Raw genomic sequence first — 19,596 nt, 5'->3', positions numbered from 1 at the left:
AAATCAGAAGGTCATCTGCATACTGCAGGAGCACAGCACCCCCGGGGAGGGAAAGGTCAGAAATGAGGTCTCGGAGCGACGCGGCGAACGCCGCAGGCGAGTCGCAGTAACCTTGCGGCAAACGAGACCACGTGTATTGGCGTTGACGATGAGTGAAAGCGAAAATCGGCTGGGTGTCAGGTTCAACAGGAATGCTGAAAAAAGCAGAACTAACGTCTAAGACAGTAAAAAATGCGTGTTGACACGGAATGGAGGTCAATATCGAAGAGACATCAGGCACAATTGGGGCGATAGGCACGATAGCGTCATTAAGGCGTCGAAAATCTTGAGTGAATCGCCAAGAACCGTCCGGCTTGGGGACTGGGTTAATCGGTGTGTTATACGCACTTTGACATGGGACGACCACACCTAGAGAAAGAAGTTTCTGTAGAATAGAGTCTATACCACACAGTTTGTGCTCGGGCAAAGGGTATTGTTTAACAAAAACAGGAGTGGAGCTTTTTAGAGTAGCCTCATATGGTTTACAGTCAACCCTGCCAACATCATCCCTATGTGCAGCCCAAACAGTGTGTGGTATAGAACGCAGAGGCTCAGGAACCTCTGTGGCATGTGAGACAGACAGCAGAGCAGACACAGGTGATTTAAAGGATTTATTGCCGATGTTGAGATCGCGATTGAAATCTCCCGTGGACACGGTCATGCGCGAACCAGAAAAGGATAGGGATAGACCAAGTTTACTCATTAAATCCCGCCCCATAAGGTTAAAGGGACAATCTGGCATGAACACGAAAGAATGAGTAAATCGCACTGCGTCGCATACAACCTGAAGTGGGGGCGTATACGGAGATGAGAAGGGCTGTCCTGTAATACCCACAGAGCTAGTGATTCTAGATGATAAAGGCCCCTCATAGCTGGGTCCGAGCGAAGAGAGCGTGGCGCCGGTATCAATGAGAAAATTATAATCAACACCAGATACATTGAGAGACACAACGGGAAGGTCATGATTCAACAGAGAAGTGAAAGTGGCGCTCAGACATGCTGTCTGCAAAGCTTCATCGCTCGGAGCCAAACTCTGTGGGCAGCCCTAAACATTATGAGGAGGAGGAGGAGGAGGAGGAGGAGGAGGAAACTGAAACTGCCCCCTAGATCTTTCATCCCTCATGCGTCTCTTACATTCGAGCTTCCAATGACCCTCCTTGCCACAATAATGGCATCTGCCATGTTTTCGATCTGTATTCTGGGCCCTTCTATAGCCCTGAGTAGGGAAACTCGCACCAGCAGCAGAGTAGTTTTGATATTGGAGGAGAGCTGTATTAGTGGCCAAGTCAAACAGGCCATCAGCCTCCATGGTGCGCAGTTTTTTTTTCCCACATTCTTTATTTTCATATTGCTGCGATCTGTAAGTTGTAACTTTAACATTTGTTGATACTCAGCACGACAATTGTTCAAGAACGTGTTAATCAACATAACATTAGGCTGATCGCCGTCAACTTCCATATTACCCTGCAACGTCCATACATTGAGAAAACGCTCCCAAAATTTAAAGACGGGCTCCCCCCCCTCCTGCTTGCACGAAGTGAGTTGAGTTAGGTCCTGTGTGGCTTGTTTACGCCCGACAAGATATTTTGTCAATGTCTCTTGTAAAATGGACAACGCATCATGTTCAGCCCAAACATAATCCACTTTAGTCGTGACAAAGGTCGTGGATTCCGCGTGTGGGTCACCACCAGCAGCTTCAGCTTTAGCTTTTGTATCGCTACGGAGAGTTAAAGTTTTCGTTCGCTTTCTCGTGTTCACAGGGTTGTCGTTACTCGGATTTAATATGGGTACGTGTTTGATGAGTTCAAGTTCGTCATATTGTTGACCCATTGCCAGGCTAAGAATTAGGCGGAAGTCAGGACCACCCAATTGCTGACATCGAACTAATTTTATCAAAGTTGCGACCCAGCGAACGGGTTCGAGACTAATATCTGGCAATAGTTTAACAATATTAGATAGAGTCGTTACGTCAGGCGGTGTGTATTCAACTCCACCTGGACCCGTGTGCCAAGCCATAGCTGGGTTGGGGGCACGAGTCAAAGTGGGAGTCCAAGGACCCGGAGGCGGGTCCGGACGAGTACCTGGATTATAATCAGGATCTCGATTCCCATCCGATTCTGAATCCGAGCCCAGGCTAGGAAGTTTAACCAAAGCCGTGGACGCGGGGTCAGTAGCGGGGGGGCTCGGTTTGGTTTTTGGTTTAGTAGCGGAGTCGGGCGCGGCGGAAACAGATAACGCAGTGAGATCGGAATAAATCGCCGGCGCGGTGGGTGGCGGTGATCGGTAAGGTGACGGTAAACTAAAAGTTGTCGCAGGGGCTGTAGGAGTGATCTTGGACGACCTGTCAGTTATAGGACATGTTTTCGAATTGCACGGACCCTTACGTTGCGCCTTATTAGGTTTAGGAATGGCTTTTAAAACTTTCTTAGGGGTGAAAATTTTCTTCAGTTCATCCCACACCTTTTTCATTTCATACCACGATTTATAGCTTTCATTCATGTAAGATAGGTCCCATCCAGGATCCCCTATACCCTCATTAATCATGCGATGTGCGGAACCCAAATAGCCAGCATCGAAAGTGCCCTCCCTGGGGTATGCGGGTATTTGCGGATTACCTTCGGTCCAACCAGCTAGGTTGGACAAACCCAAATTACATCTACGCATCCATGCAGCCGGTGTCTCTTCTGGCTCTGGTTGGAACGACGTGCCCAGTATGGAAAAATACAGTGAGAGCTGTACTGAGAGTTTCCACTATAGGACGTTCCCTGTCTCCCACTAAGCGCTTAGGTTTAAATGTACCCTCTCTACTCTCACTCTCGTACTCCCGCCCACCCGACAGGGCTAGGTCGGTTCGCTCTGAACACCCAGGTGATCTCGACAACCAGGTAGAGGTCCAAAAACGATTAATTGGACTTACCTGGGTGAAGAGAACACGTCGGAGGTCACCATTTGAAAGGACCGGCCGTTTTTGGTCCGTTCATGAAGAGGAACCAGAGAGTGGATCACCTGTCCCGTGGAAAGCCTCAGTGCAGTGAGCGCGCTCGGTGCAAGAAGACAGAACGACTCTCTTAATCAATCAAAGAGTTTATTAAGTCTTCTGCACACAGAAAGAAGGGCACTCCTTCTTTTATACAAACACGTCCTGCCCTGTTGCGTACAAGCAAACAGGGTGGACCCAAATAAGTTGTCTAACAGTCATGAAATGCTAAGCTGACACTCACGGACCACCGGAACTGCCCAAAGGAGGGGGGCTTCTGCTCTGTGTACGATAATCTTACTTACGAAAGAGAACAAATGGTTCTGGACAGAATGTTGTCCCGATAAGAGGAGCAAGTTGTTTGTGCAAAACTGCCAAGGACAGTAGCTATGCTTACGGCAAAGTCTGCTTAGAGCAGAGTTGGAGCAGAGTTAACCCTTTCAAGGAGGAACCCAGGGCCAACCGCACCAGCATATGGTCTCACAAGGGGTCTGAGGATCACATCTCGGTACCTAATGGCAGTCAGGCTACCTCTGGCGAGCACATGGAGGGCTGTGCGGCCCTCCAAAGAAATGCCACCCCACACCATTACTGACCCACTGCCAGACCGGTCATGCTGAAGGATGTTGCAGGCAGCAGATCGCTCTCCACACCGTCTTCAGACTCTGTCACGTCTGTCACATGTGCTCAGTGTGAACCTGCTTTCATCTGTGAAGATCACAGGGCGCCAGTGGTGAATTTGCTAATCCTGGTGTTCTCTGGCAAATGCCAAGCGTCCTGCACGGTGTTGGGCTGTGAGCACAACCCCCATCTGTGGACGTCGGGCCCTCATACCATCCTCATGGAGTCGGTTTCTAACCGTTTGTGCAGACACATGCACATTTGTGGCCTGCTGGAGGTCATTCTGCAGGGCTCTGGCAGTGCTCCTCCTCTTCCTCCTTGTACAAAGGTGGAGGTAGCGGTCCTGCTGCTGGGCTGTTGCCCTCCTACGGCCTCCTCCACGTCTACTGGTGCACTGGCCTGTCTCCTGGTAGCGCCTCCAGCCTCTGGACACTACGCTGACAGACACAGCAAACCTTCTTGCCACAGCTCGCATTGATGTGCCATCCTGGATGAGCTGCACTACCTGAGCCCCTTGTGTGGGTTGTAGAGTCCGTCTCCTGCTACCACGAGTGTGAAAGACCACCAACATTCAAAAGTGACCAAAACATCAGCCAGAAAGCAGAAAGGTGCTGAGAAGTGGTCTGTGGTCCCACCTGCAGAACCACTGCTTTATTGAGTGTGTCTTGCTAATTGCCAATAATTTCCACCTGTTGTCTGTTCCATTTGCACAACAGCTGTGAAACTGATTGTCAATCAGTGCTGCTTCCTAAGTGGACAGGATGATTTTTATTTTTTTGAGCAGTATATATATATATATATATATATATATATATGTGTGTGTGTGTGTGTATAAATTCACTGTCAGTGAATGCGGTTTTTGCTGCAGGGCAGAAACGGAGAGAGGTTTGTCAAGGAAGCATATTATTGAAGGTATGACATCATTTTCCCGCTGATCTGACCTTTGACATCTTAGGCATGCTACACAGAAACCTTCCGTAAAGTTTGTGATTTAAATATGGATCCTAAACTTTAATTTTTGACAAGTGTTTGTAGGAAATGTGTGTATGTACAGTCCATTCTTCACTCAGTCTCAGATCCCTAGTTTAAAATATATACTATATAAATAATTAACAATAAAATGTATAACATTGTAGTATTTAAAGTGTTTTTAGAAAACAAAAAATAAATGATAGAAATACTACAATTACTATTTTAATCATTGATAATACTAATAATAATGAAGTAAAAAGTTTATTAAACTTTTAGTTGGCTTGACAAAGCCATTGCTATGAAATTCCAGGTGATTGTTGAGATGTTATTATGTTATACCAGGTGGTTGCTAAGGTGTTGCTGGGCCATTACTATGATATCTCAAATAGTTGCTGTCACTGGGCCATTACTAGGTTAACCCTGGTGGTTGCTAAAGTGTCGCTGGGCCATTTCTATGATATGCCAGGTGGTTGCTACGGTGTTGCTGGGCTATTACTATGATATCCAAAGGTGGTTGCTAAGCTGTTATTATGTTATACCAGGTGGGCGCTAACATGTCAAGACCATTACTATGTGATCTTAGGTGGTTGTCAAGGTGTTGCTAGACTGTTGTTATGTGATCCCAGGTGGTTGTCAAGGTGTTGCTAAGCCATTACTGTGTTACTATGTGGCCATTAATATGTGGTTGTCAAGGTGTTGCTAGGCCATTATGATGTTATTCCAGGTGGTTGTCAAGGTGTTGTTGCTAGGCCATTACTATGTTATCTAAGGTGGTTGCAAGGTGTCGCTGGGCCATTACTATGATTTCCCAGGTGGTTGTCATGGTGTTGGTAGGCCATTACTATTATCCTAGGTGGTTGCTAAGGTCTTGCTAGGCTATTACTATGTTTCCCAGGTGGTTGTTAAGGTGTTGCTTGGCCATTACGATGTTATTCCAGGTGGTTGTGAAGGTGTTGCTAGGCCATTATTATATTATCCCAGGTGGCTGTCAAGGTGTTGATAGGCCATTACTGTTATCTCAGGTGGTTGCTAATGTCATGATTGGCCCCTCCCAGTCCTGTCCTTGTGTTTGTGTTGTGTTTTGGTTTTGTAGTCCAGTCCCTTTGTTTAGTGACTCTGCCCCTGATTGTTTCCACCTGTGTTCCCGCCTGTCCCTCATTTACCCTGTAATTATTTAAGCCCTGTGTTTGCCACTAGTTGTCGCTGGTCCTTGTTGTTTGTAATGTTGTTTGTTGTTCTGCTTGTGCTGCTCTGTTTGTACTGTTTAGATGTTTGGATCTTGTTTGTTGTTTGATTCTTGGTTGAGGTTCTGTGTTTCTGTTTATCTGACCCATATTCTCATGAGTCATGTCTGACCCATATTCTCTCCGTGTTGGCTACATGAACCTGGACCGTTATGACTATGACCCTGGATTTGCCCATAAAGTTGCTTATCTCAGCGTATGCGTCCACCTCCTCACTCCACGCCACAACTAATGTATGTATATTATAGGGACATCATATGGAGTTTCTCAACGTTGCCATTATTTTTGTTTGGGGACAAAAATCGTGGTAAACTAATTCTGTAAGAAAACTTTACGTGACTCTAATGCTTAGTGGTTCATGACTCATAAAAACATGTAGAATGATAAAACAAAGAACAGTATGTCAGCCTTTTCAAACAATCCATCCATCCATCCATCCATCCATCCTTCCATCCATCCATCCATCCATCCATCCTCCACCCCTGCTTATCCGAGTCCGGCTCGCGGGGCCAGCAGCCTAAGCAAAGAGGCCCAGGCCTCCCTCTCCCCCGTCACCTCTTCCAGCTGTTCCGGAGGAATACCGAGGTGTTCCCTAGACAGTCGAGAGATATAATCCCTCTGGGTCTTTCCCGGTCTCCATCGGACATGTCTGGAACACCTCCCTAGGGAAGCATCCAGAGGCCATCCTTACCAGATGCCCAAACCACCTCAACTGGCTTCTCTTAATGTGGAGGAGCAGCGGCTCCGAGCCTCTCCTGAATCACCAAGCTTCTCACCCTATCTCTAAGGGAGAGCCCAGCGACCCTGCGGAGAAAGCTCCTTTCGACCACTTGTATCCGTGATCTCGTTCTTTCGGTCACTACCCAAATCTCGTGACCATAGGTGAGAGTCGGAATGTAGATCGACTGGTAAATTCACCTTCAGCTTCACCTTCTGGCTCAGCTCTCTCTTCACCATAGGGTCCGCATTACTGCAGGTGCTGCACCAATCCACCTGTCAGCCTCTTGCTCCATCTCGTGAACAAAAATCCCAAGATATTCAAATTCCTCCACTTGGGGCAATAATTCACTCTCCATTTCAAACCAAGCAAAGATAATAAAATGTATTCGTTCAGTTATTATAGTAAAACATGTTTTCAGTTTTTCTTATTAAAAAATTCAAGGATGAATTTGGGACGTTGTGTAAAACATAAATAAAAACAAAATACAATGATCTGCAAATCCTTTTCAACCTACATTCAATAGAATACACTACAAAGACAAGATATTTAATGTTCAAATGGATAAACTTTACTGTTTTTTTTAAATATTCACTCATTTTGAATTTGATGCCTGCAACACGTTCCAGAGAAGTTGGGACAGGGGTGTGTTTCCCACTGTGTTACATCACCTTTCCTTTAACACTCAATAAGCATTTGGGAACTGAGGACACTGATTGTTGAAGCGTTGTAGGTGGAATTCTTTCCCATTCCTGCTTGATGTCCAGCTTCAGCTGCTCAGCAGTCCGGGGTCTCCGCTGTCGTATTTTGAGCTTCATAATGCGCCACACATTTTCAATGGGAGACCGTCTGGACTGCAGGCAGGCCAGTCTAGTACCCGCACTCTTTTACTACGAAGCCACGCTGTTGTAACACGTGCAGAATGTGGCTTGGCATCGTCTTGCTGAAATAAGCAGGACGTCCCTGAAAAAGATGCTGCTTGGATGGCAGCAGATGTTGCTCCAAAACCTGTATGTACCTTTCAGCATTAATGGGGCCTTCACAGATGTGCCAGTTACCCCTGCCATGGGCACTAACACCCCCCCACACCATCAGAGATGCTGGCTTTTGAACTTTGAGCTGAGAACAATCCGGACAGTCCTTTTCCTCTTTGGCCCGGAGGACACGACGTCCATGATTTCCTGAAACAGTGTGAAATGTGGAAGCGTCAGACCACCACGTCCCAACTTCACTGGAGTTGGGGTTGTAAAATAATATTCAAAAAATGAAAATATTTGACAGATGCAGCTCTCGTCTTAACTGCAGGTCAGCACTTCTGTGAGATGCTGTTTTAGGTAAAGTTACAGAAAGGATATCTTGCTGACCGACTGTCCTGTCTCCCTGTCCTCAGGTCTCCGTGGGTCTCTGTCCAGGTTACAGATGGACTATGTGGACATTGTCTTTGCAAACCGAACAGACATCAACACCCCCATGGAGGGTCAGTCTGAACGCATGGTGTTCCTGATAGAAACTCTTTTCACTGAGCTCAGCTGCTTCATGTGTGTGTGTGTGTGTGTGTGTGTAGAGGTGGTGAGGGCAATGACCTTCGTGATCAATCAGGGCCTGGCCATGTACTGGGGAACCTCACGCTGGAGTGCCATGGAGATCATGGTGAGAACATTCATTCATTCACATCTTGAGGACAGTGTTACGATTCATCACTCACAGTGTTACGATTCACTCCTTCACAGCGTTAGGATTCACTCATTTATTTACACTATTATGATTCATTGCACTGCTGTTTTAAATTGTTAAAACATGAACATTTTAAATATAACTTGGTATTTGTCTTTGTAATCTATCCCTGCATGTGTGTGTGTGTGTGTGTAGGAGGCGTACTCCGTAGCGAGGCAGTTTAATCTGGTTCCTCCAGTGTGTGAGCAGGCAGAGTATCACTACTTTCAGAGAGATAAAGTGGAAGTGCAGCTCCCTGAACTCTACCATAAAATCGGTAACACTGACACACGACGCCTCCTGCTGTAAAAACACAGAGCAGCAGATTTATGTAGAGGTTCAGATCACCCCTTCATGAACCTGCGGCTCAAACCTCTCCTTCATGAACCTGCGGCTCAAACCTCTCCTTCATAAACCTGCGGCTCACACCTTTCATTCATGAACCTGCGGCTCAGACCTCTCCTTCATGAACCTGCGGCTCAGACCGCCCCTTCATGAACCTGCGGCTCAAACCTCTCCTTCATAAACCTGCGGCTCAAACCTCTCCTTCATAAACCTGCGGCTCAAACCTCTCCTTCATGAACCTGCGGCTCAGACCTCTCCTTCATGAACCTGCTGCTCAGACCGCCCCTTCATGAACCTGCGGCTCAGACCTCTCCTTCATGAACCTGCTGCTCAGGCCGCCCCTTCATGAACCTGTGGCTCAGACCTCTCCTTCATAAACCTGCTGCTCAGACCGCCCCTTCATGAACCTGTGGCTCAAACCTCTCCTTCATGAACCTGCTGCTCAGAACTCTCCTTCATAAACCTGCTGCTCAGACCGCCCCTTCATGAAACTGCGGCTCAAACCTCTCCTTCATGAACCTGCGGCTCAAACCTCTCCTTCATGAACCTGCGGCTCAGACCTCTCCTTCATGAACCTGCTGCTCAGACCGCCCCTTCATGAAACTGCGGCTCAAACCTCTCCTTCATGAACCTGCGGCTCAAACCTCTCCTTCATGAACCTGCTGCTCAGAACTCTCCTTCATAAACCTGCTGCTCAGACCGCCCCTTCATGAAACTGCGGCTCAAACCTCTCCTTCATGAACCTGCGGCTCAAACCTCTCCTTCATGAACCTGCTGCTCAGAACTCTCCTTCATAAACCTGCTGCTCAGACCGCCCCTTCATGAAACTGCGGCTCAAACCTCTCCTTCATGAACCTGCGGCTCAAACCTCTCCTTCATGAACCTGCGGCTCAGACCTCTCCTTCATGAACCTGCTGCTCAGACCGCCCCTTCATGAACCTGCGGCTCAGACCTCTCCTTCATGAACCTGCTGCTCAGGCCGCCCCTTCATGAACCTGCTGCTCAGACCGCCCCTTCATAAACCTGCAGCTCAGACGGCCCCTTCATAAACCTGCGGCTCAGACCGCCCCTTCATGAACCTGTGGCTCAAACCTTTCCTTCATGAACCTGCGGCTCAGACCTCTCCTTCATAAACCTGCTGCTCAGACCGCCCCTTCATGAACCTGTGGCTCAGACCTCTCCTTCATAAACCTGCAGCTCAGACCGCCCCTTCATGAACCTGTGGCTCAAACCTCTCCTTCATGAACCTGTGGCTCAGACCGCCCCTTCATAAACCTGCTGCTCAGACCGCCCCTTCATGAACCTGCGGCTCAGACCTCTCCTTCATAAACCTGCTGCTCAGACCGCCCCTTCATGAACCTGTGGCTCAGACCGCCCCTTCATGAACCTGCGGCTCAAACCTCTCCTTCATGAACCTGCTGCTCAGACCGCCCATTCATAAACCTGCAGCTCAGACCGCCCCTTCATAAACCTGTGGCTCAGACCTCTCCTTCATGAACCTGCGGCTCAAACCGCCCCTTCATGAACCTGCTGCTCAGACCGCCCCTTCATGAACCTGCAGCTCAGACCGCCGCTTCATAAACCTGCGGCTCAAACCTCTCCTTCATAAACCTGCTGCTGAGATCGCCCCTTCATGAACCTGCGGCTCAAACCTCTCCTTCATGAACCTGTGGCTCAGACCGCCCCTTCATGAACCTGCGGCTCAAACCTCTCCTTCATGAACCTGCGGCTCAAACCTCTCCTTCATGAACCTGCTGCTCAGATCGCCCCTTCATGAACCTGCGGCTCAAACCTCTCCTTCATAAAGCTGCAGCTCAGACCGCCCCTTTATGAACCTGCGGCTCAAACCGCCTATTCATGAAACTGTGGCTCAGACCGCCCCTTCATGAACCTGCTGCTCAGACCGCCCCTTCATAAACCTGCTGCTCAGACTGCCCCTTCATAAACCTGCTGCTCAGACCTCTCCTTCATAAACCTGCTGCTCAGACCGCCCCTTCATGAACCTGTGGCTCAAACCTCTCCTTCATAAACCTGCTGCTCAGACCGCCCCTTCATGAACCTGCAGCTCAGACCTCTCCTTCATAAACCTGCTGCTCAGACCGCCCCTTCATGAACCTGTGGCTCAAACCTCTCCTTCATGAACCTGCGGCTCAAACCGCCCCTTCATGAACCTGCAGCTCAGACCTCTCCTTCATAAACCTGCTGCTCAGACTGCCCCTTCATGAACCTGTGGCTCAAACCTCTCCTTCATAAACCTGCAGCTCAAACCTCTCCTTCATGAACCTGCGGGTCAGACCGCCCCTTTATGAAACTGTGGCTCAGACCACCCCTTCATAAACCTGCTGCTCAGACCTCTCCTTCATAAACCTGCTGCTCAGACCACCCCTTCATGAATCTGTGGCTCAAACCTCTCCTTCATAAACCTGTTGCTCAGACCGCCCCTTCATGAACCTGTGGCTCAAACCTCTCCTTCATAAACCTGCTGCTGAGATCGCCCCTTCATGAACCTGCGGCTCAAACCTCTCCTTCATGAACCTGTGGCTCAGACCGCCCCTTCATGAACCTGCGGCTCAAACCTCTCCTTCATGAACCTGCGGCTCAAACCTCTCCTTCATAAACCTGCTGCTCAGATCGCCCCTTCATGAACCTGCGGCTCAAACCTCTCCTTCATAAACCTGCTGCTCAGATCGCCCCTTCATGAACCTGCGGCTCAAACCTCTCCTTCATAAAGCTGCAGCTCAGACCGCCCCTTTATGAACCTGCGGCTCAAACCGCCTCTTCATGAAACTGTGGCTCAGACCGCCCCTTCATGAACCTGCTGCTCAGACCGCCCCTTCATAAACCTGCTGCTCAGACTGCCCCTTCATAAACCTGCTGCTCAGACCTCTCCTTCATAAACCTGCTGCTCAGACCGCCCCTTCATGAACCTGTGGCTCAAACCTCTCCTTCATGAACCTGCGGCTCAAACCGCCCCTTCATGAACCTGCAGCTCAGACCTCTCCTTCATAAACCTGCGGGTCAGACCGCCCCTTCATGAAACTGCGGCTCAAACCTCTCCTTCATGAACCTGCGGCTCAAACCTCTCCTTCATGAACCTGCTGCTCAGACCTCTCCTTCATAAACCTGCTGCTCAGACCACCCCTTCATGAACCTGCGGCTCAAACCTCTCCTTCATGAACCTGCTGCTCAGACCGCCCCTTCATAAACCTGCAGCTCAGGCGGCCCCTTCATAAACCTGCGGCTCAGACCGCTCCTTCATAAACCTGCAGCTCAGACCGCCCCTTCATGAACCTGTGGCTCAAACCTTTCCTTCATGAACCTGCGGCTCAGACCTCTCCTTCATAAACCTGCTGCTCAGACCGCCCCTTCATGAACCTGTGGCTCAGACCTCTCCTTCATAAACCTGCAGCTCAGACCGCCCCTTCATGAACCTGTGGCTCAAACCTCTTCTTCATGAACCTGTGGCTCAGACCGCCCCTTCATAAACCTGCTGCTCAGACCGCCCCTTCATGAACCTGCGGCTCAGACCTCTCCTTCATAAACCTGCTGCTCAGACCGCCCCTTCATGAACCTGTGGCTCAGACCGCCCCTTCATGAACCTGCGGCTCAAACCTCTCCTTCATGAACCTGCTGCTCAGACCGCCCCTTCATAAACCTGCAGCTCAGACCGCCCCTTCATAAACCTGTGGCTCAGATCTCTCCTTCATGAACCTGCGGCTCAAACCGCCCCTTCATGAACCTGCTGCTCAGACCGCCCCTTCATGAACCTGCAGCTCAGACCGCCGCTTCATAAACCTGCGGCTCAAACCTCTCCTTCATAAACCTGCTGCTCAGATCGCCCCTTCATGAACCTGCGGCTCAAACCTCTCCTTCATGAACCTGTGGCTCAGACCGCCCCTTCATGAACCTGCGGCTCAAACCTCTCCTTCATGAACCTGCGGCTCAAACCTCTCCTTCATAAAGCTGCAGCTCAAACCTCTCCTTCATGAACCTGCGGGTCAGACTGCCCCTTTATGAACCTGCGGCTCAAACCTCTCCTTCATAAACCTGCTGCTCAGATCGCCCCTTCATGAACCTGCGGCTCAAACCTCTCCTTCATAAAGCTGCAGCTCAGACCGCCCCTTTATGAACCTGCGGCTCAAACCGCCTCTTCATGAAACTGTGGCTCAGAGCGCCCCTTCATGAACCTGCTGCTCAGACCGCCCCTTCATAAACCTGCTGCTCAGACTGCCCCTTCATAAACCTGCTGCTCAGACCTCTCCTTCATAAACCTGCTGCTCAGACCACCCCTTCATGAACCTGTGGCTCAAACCTCTCCTTCATAAACCTGCTGCTCAGACCGCCCCTTCATGAACCTGCAGCTCAGACCTCTCCTTCATAAACCTGCTGCTCAGACCGCCCCTTCATGAACCTGTGGCTCAAACCTCTCCTTCATGAACCTGCGGCTCAAACCGCCCCTTCATGAACCTGCAGCTCAGACCTCTCCTTCATAAACCTGCTGCTCAGACTGCCCCTTCATGAACCTGTGGCTCAAACCTCTCCTTCATAAACCTGCAGCTCAAACCTCTCCTTCATGAACCTGCGGGTCAGACTGCCCCTTTATGAAACTGTGGCTCAGACCGCCCCTTCATAAACCTGCTGCTCAGACCTCTCCTTCATAAACCTGCTGCTCAGACCACCCCTTCATGAATCTGTGGCTCAAACCTCTCCTTCATAAACCTGTTGCTCAGACCGCCCCTTCATGAACCTGTGGCTCAAACCTCTCCTTCATAAACCTGCTGCTCAGACCGCCCCTTCATGAACCTGTGGCTCAAACCTCTCCTTCATGAACCTGCGGCTCAAACCGCCCCTTCATGAACCTGCACCTCAGACCTCTCCTTCATAAACCTGCAGCTCAGACCGCCCCTTCATAAACCTGCTGCTCAGACCTCTCCTTCATAAACCTGCTGCTCAGAACGCCCCTTCATGAACCTGTGGCTCAAACCTCTCCTTCATAAACCTGCTGCTCAGACCTCTCCTTCATAAACCTGCTGCTCAGACCGCCCCTTCATGAACCTGTGGCTCAAACCTCTCCTTCATAAACCTGCTGCTCAGACCGCCCCTTCATGAACCTGTGGCTCAAACCTCTCCTTCATAAACCTGCTGCTCAGACCGTCCCTTCATGAACCTGTGGCTCAAACCTCTCCTTCATGAACCTGCGGCTCAAAACGCCCCTTCATGAAACTGTGGCTCAGACCGCCCCTTCATGAACCTGTGGCTCAGACCGCCCCTCTGTTCAAAGAAAAACAAGCTTCACTAATTAACTGTAACTTTCTATGGAAGGTAGAGGTAGTTTTGGAGCACTTCTGCTGTTTTATTGATCATGAAATTTTCAAACAAGAAAGAAAAAATGGCAAAAATAGTTTTTTTTGGTCAATAATGATAAGCATGAGAACAAGACGCGTATTCATCATGCACACGGCACATAACTCTGATATTGTGTGGTTAGAATGTGTCTGAAGCTGCAGTGGAGCTCTTGGTGCAGCGAGTCTCCAGTCTCAGGTGTGACTGAGCATCTGTGTGCAGGTGTAGGTGTGATGACCTGGTCTCCTTTAGCCTGCGGCCTCATCACGGGGAAATACTGTGACGGAGTGCCAGACACGTCCCGCGCTGCCCTGAAGGTCAGTGTGAATACTGTACTGTCAGGAATAAACATTCTGTAGAGGCACATTTTCATTCTTCAAGGTACAAACAGTGTAATTGTTGACCAAACAGAATGTGATTTATTATCTGTATACAATGACATGAAGGAGATGCTGGCAGGTGAAAGAATAAAGAACGAAGCAAAAGATGGAGGATATCAAGACTGAAATCACTCCAACCAACAGCCTTGCACAAGAGCTGAGCTTGTCCACTCGATTCATAACAGGGATAAAAGTAAACAACCGTAAAATGGAAACAGCGAATGTGCTGATGTGCTTTTTACTCAGGAAAAAAGTCCAGTCTGATCTCATCTGGTCACAATGGAGACACATTTTAGTGAAAAGTGAAAACAGAGTCAGTCTAAAATTTATCCAGATATAATCTGGACGTGAAATGCGAGGTGTAAACTCTGACAGTGTTGTGTGTCTGTGTGTGTGTGCAGGGGTACGAGTGGCTGAAGGAGAAGGTTCAGAGTGATGAAGGTCGGAGGCAGATGATGAAGATTAAGGAGATAACCACTCTGGCTGAGCGCCTGGGCTGCACCGCTGCTCAGCTTGCTATAGGTACATGAACACACCTTGTACATAAACACTCTCTGAACATCATCAGAGTCAAAATACATCAGTAAATGAAGTAACATCTCCAAAACGGAAACAAACAAATTTAATGTAAGATAATGTAAAGAACTTTTATTCTAGTCATTTTTCTTTTAGGCTTCCATGGCATCATCAGTGCAGCCTGTCTCTTTCAGGCTACCGTGACGCCATCAGTGCAGCCTGTCTCTTACAGGATACCATGATGTCATCAGTGCAGCCTGTGTCTTACAGGGTACCGTGATATCATTGGTGCTCCCGGTCTCTTATAGGCTACCATGACATCAGTGCAGCCTGTCTTTTAAAGGCTATTGTGACATCATTGGTGCAGCCTTTCTCTTTCAGGCTATCATGGCATCATCAGTGCAGCCTGTCTCTTATAGGCTACCCTGACATCATTGGTGCAGCTTGTCTCTTGTTGGTTATCGTGATGTCATCGGTGGAGCCTGTCTCTTGTAGGCTATCGTGACATCATCAGTGCAGGCTGTCTCTTACAGGCTACCATGATGTCATCGGTGCAGCCTGTCTTTTATAGGCTATTGTGACATCATCAGCACAGGCTGTATCTTGTATGCTACCTTGATGTTATCAGTGCAGCCTGTCTCTTACCAGCTACCATGACATCATCGGTGCAGCCTGTCGCTTACAGGCTATTGTGACATCATTAGTGCAGCCTGTCTTTTACAGGCTATCATGACGACATCAGTGCAGCCTGTCTCTTATAGGCTACCCTGACGTCATTGGTGCAGCTTGTCTCTTGTTGGTTATCGTGATGTCATAGGTGGACCCTTTCTCTTGTAGGCTATCATGACATTATCGGTGCAGGCTGTTTCTTACAGGCTACCATGACATCATTGGTGCAGCCTGTCGCTTACAGGCTATCATGACATCATCAGTGCAGTCTGTCTCTTACAGGTTATGATGACATCATCAGTGCAGCATGTCTCTTGCTGGCTACTTTGAAATCATCAGTGCAGTCTGTCTCTTACAGGTTATGATGACATCATCAGTGCAGCATGTCTCTTGCTGGCTACTGTGAAATCATCAGTGCAGCCTGTCTCTTATAAGCTATCGTGATGTCATCAGTGCAGCCTGTGTCTTACAGACTATCATGGCATCATCAGTGCAGCATGTCTCTTGCTGACTATCATGATGACATCATTGCAGCATGTCTCTTGCTGGCTACTATGAAATCATCAGTGCAGCCTATCTCTTACAGGCTATCATCACATCATCAGTACAGCCTGTGGCTTTCAGGCTGTCATGTCATCATCAGTGCAGCATGTCTCTTGCTGGCTACAGTGAAATCATCAGTGCAGCCTGTCTCTTATAGGCTATTATGACATAATCAGTGCAGCCTGTCTCTTATGGGCTATCGTGATGTCATCAGTGCAGCCTGTGTCTTACAGGCTATTGTGACATAATCAGTGCAGCCTGTCTCTTATAGGTTATTGTGAAATCATCAGTGCAGCCTGTCTTTTATAAGCTATAAGCACTGCATTTTTTATTCAATAAGACTATGATAAAGACAAACAATGAGTTGCAGCTACCACATCTGTTCCATCATTCTATGCAATATATGGTCAAAAAGAAAAAGCTAAATGTGGTTCAGATTACAGCCATATTAAATTTAATTTCTGAACAGAATCAGAAGCTAAAATTTGCTACCACTCATCTTTTCATGCAGGTGTTCTTTCCTCATCTTTCTCTATTTCTTTGTTCTATATTTACCTCCATAATTTCTTCACTCTTATATATTTGTATGAGGATTTTGGTCATTAGAAAATTTCTGAAGCTCTGATTTCCCCCTTCCGCCTTCAGCATGGTGCATGAGGAGTGAGGGAGTGAGCTGTGTTCTGATCGGCGTTTCAAGCACAGAACAGTTACTTGAGAACCTTGAAGCCATCAAGGTAACACACATACACTTGAAACATATTTACATGTTCACTGTTTGTGTTCATACGGGTGTTAACTAACACTTCTCTCTCTCTCTCTCTCTCTCTCTCTCTCTCTCTCTCTCTCTCTCTCTCTCAGGTTCTGTCTCTTTTAACTCCTGAACTTGTTGTGCAGTTGGACTCTGTTCTGGGAAACATGCCACATTCCAAGAAAGAAACACGCCACTAAGAGAGAAAAAGAAAGAAAGAGAGAGAGAGAGAGGGAGAGGGGGGAGAGATCTGTAACTTTAATCTGTAACTTCATTGTGATAATAGAAGAACTTACAGTATTATACGTGTATTTGTTATGATTCATCAATGTCCACATATATATGCACATACTGGACATTAAAGCTTCACTCTCATATCATCACATTTATTCAAATTACTCAGATTTATGGCACTTGGTAGATGCTTTTATCCAAAAGTCCACTTACAGAAGTGCTTTGTTGTCCACTCAGAGAATGTACCCTTCAGCTTAAACACTGCTAAAAAACAAAAGCCAGAGCTGAAACATAGAAAGATACAGAGTTAAACACATATGAATGCAATACATTTCAACAAGTACTTAGATTAGCACTCACTTCACATAGAGACCGTCTTCAGTCTGCATTTGATCGTGAGAGACTGCTGTTCGAACAGCCAGTGGGAGTTTGTTTCACCACCTGGACTCCAGGACAGAGAAAAGTCCTTCCATGTGTCCTGAAAGATGGCAGGTCAAGCTCAACAGGTTTAAGGTACAGTTCGAGTTTTGACCAGTGCCATTAGGGAGGGAGGGGCTGGGCTGTTTTTGGCTTTAAAGGCATCAGGGTTTTAAATCTGATGCAGCTACAGGAAGCCAGTGAAGGGAGCGCAGCAGTGGTGCTGCATTAAGAAGATTGGAGACGAGCTAAGCTGCTGCATTCTGCATCAGCTGAAATCCTGATGGCCGCAACGGAAGACCAGCAGTGAGTGAGCAGGAGTAGTCAAGCTTTGAGATGACCAGAGACTGAACGAGCACCTAGGTGACCTCCTGAGAGAGAGGAACCAGCATGACAGTCAGGTTCGCAATATAAGCTGAGACCGATAACTGGCCATGCAGAATCACACAAAAGCTTCTTGCATCTTCAGACCTTCTTATGCTTATTATCACCAATCAGGACATGAGACATGGCGTGGAGTTCCCAGACCACCAGAAGGTGGCAATAATATTCAGCTTGTTATGAACGCCTGATGTGTGCAGATGAGCAGCTGTATTTCAACTTGACATCTTCACATGTGGTGGAAACCCTGCAGGGAACTAAACCCCACAAATGTTCTTATCCAGCCCTCATAGAACCACAAATGCCTACCCTTTAACAGTTGAGCAGACAAGCATGAAACTGTAGAAATGTATGAAACCTCAGAGGAACCTTTAGAGGAATGCTTTGACCAATATGCTAATACAGCTAACAGTGGTTGAATGCTTGGAGGCCCTTTAGCACTTTGTGAATGAGTTCATTCTAACTAGCCCTGCTAGCATGAAATCAGTCTTAGTCACATCACTGGCTCTTTTAAACAAAGGAAACCTGCCCCCTAGTGGATAATGTGTGTGCATGAGTCTACACTATAAGTGTACCAAACCTCAGAGGAACCTGTAAGTGTACAGTTTGAATGAAACATGCTAATGTGGCTAACATTAGATGAATGCTAGGAGGTCTGAAAGCATTGCATGGAGCTGCAGAGAGATCATGCTAAGTTCTGCTAGCAGGCAAGTCACGTTACTGTTTTAGATATTATAGATTGTTTTAGATTAATTGAGACAGAATACTGCCCTCTAATGGATACTGTGTGTAGATGTAGGTAGTTGTATGTTTTAGCTGTGGGTGATGGTTTGCACCACCTACTGTTTACACAGGCTGTAATATACCATGATAATTATACCACATGCTAAAAAGCATGCTAGGCTTAAACTGCACTTTGGAAAAGTAGCATTATGAAAAAGTTTAGATAAGTTGATTAAAAAAATTTGAAACATGTTAATTTTGTACAGAAGTGCAATTCACCAGACAACCTAAATTGTCTAATTTACTGAAACAAGCTAAGCTACAGCTTAGACCGCACCTGAAATGGAAATGGTTAGCCATGCACTAGCACTTGTTTTCGCTGTGATGGATCCCCCTTCTTTACCCTGGTTGGCATTTGTTAATGTGATTTTTGATATGGAAATAAAGGAAACTGTTTAACATGCACTACGTGTACAGATGGAGTGGAATCCAACAGTCACTCTGAAATCTCTTTAAATCTGTGAATAAAAAAACATTCTGATTTTGAAAATTGTCATTACAAGAAAAATAAATACTGAAGATTCTGCATTTCTTAGTCATTATTTTAACTTTGTGAAATTGACCATGTGGATCTGCTCATCAGAGGCTTTCACAAAAACCTGCGGAACTCGAGCATCTTTAAGGATAACCAGGATTATGTTCCAACAGCTTTGTTAAACCTGAAAGTTCACACCCCTGTGACAACGGTGGAGAAACTCTGACGTCAAATGAGGATACTGTCTGTCGGTGAAAGGAACACTGAGGAACTCCTTAATCTGGGGGACATGCCTCCCTCTTGGATAGTCAGGGCCGGAGGCTTCTTGTGTGTCAAACTCCATTTCCCTGGTGGAGGTCCTCAGTGGCAAGGCACTGGGGGTGGATGAAATTCATCCAGAGATGCTTAAGGCTCTGGATATTGAGGGGCTGTTGTGGCTGATGCACCTCTGCAATATTGCATGGATCTCAGGAACAGT

At 47.6% G+C, this 19,596-nt stretch overlaps 1 protein-coding gene across 5 annotated transcripts in view; it reads left to right on the top strand.

Annotated features, from left to right (window-relative positions):
• The window catches only part of LOC108414610 (voltage-gated potassium channel subunit beta-2-like), a 46,201-nt gene extending 27,087 nt beyond the window's left edge, over positions 1-19,114 (top strand). For 2 of the 5 annotated variants that reach the window (XM_037541108.1, XM_037541106.1), the window contains 8 exons: positions 4,506-4,549; positions 7,962-8,048; positions 8,136-8,221; positions 8,441-8,561; positions 14,195-14,289; positions 14,754-14,874; positions 16,726-16,814; positions 16,939-19,114. In XM_037541108.1, the coding sequence (XP_037397005.1) occupies positions 4,506-4,549; positions 7,962-8,048; positions 8,136-8,221; positions 8,441-8,561; positions 14,195-14,289; positions 14,754-14,874; positions 16,726-16,814; positions 16,939-17,028 (733 nt within the window). In that variant the 3' untranslated portion in view covers positions 17,029-19,114. Of the gene's footprint in view, positions 1-4,484; positions 4,550-7,961; positions 8,222-8,440; positions 8,562-14,194; positions 14,290-14,753; positions 14,875-16,725; positions 16,815-16,938 lie in introns of all 5 variants that reach the window. The other 3 variants (XM_037541107.1, XM_037541104.1, XM_037541105.1) reach the window with 2 other exon arrangements.
• The last annotated feature ends 482 nt before the right edge of the window (positions 19,115-19,596 follow it).

The sequence above is a fragment of the Pygocentrus nattereri genome, chromosome 9 (assembly GCF_015220715.1).
Source record: "Pygocentrus nattereri isolate fPygNat1 chromosome 9, fPygNat1.pri, whole genome shotgun sequence".
NCBI classification, from domain to species: domain Eukaryota; kingdom Metazoa; phylum Chordata; class Actinopteri; order Characiformes; family Serrasalmidae; genus Pygocentrus; species Pygocentrus nattereri.
Note: the sequence above shows the minus strand (reverse complement) of the source record. Positions and strands in the feature narration are given on the sequence as shown.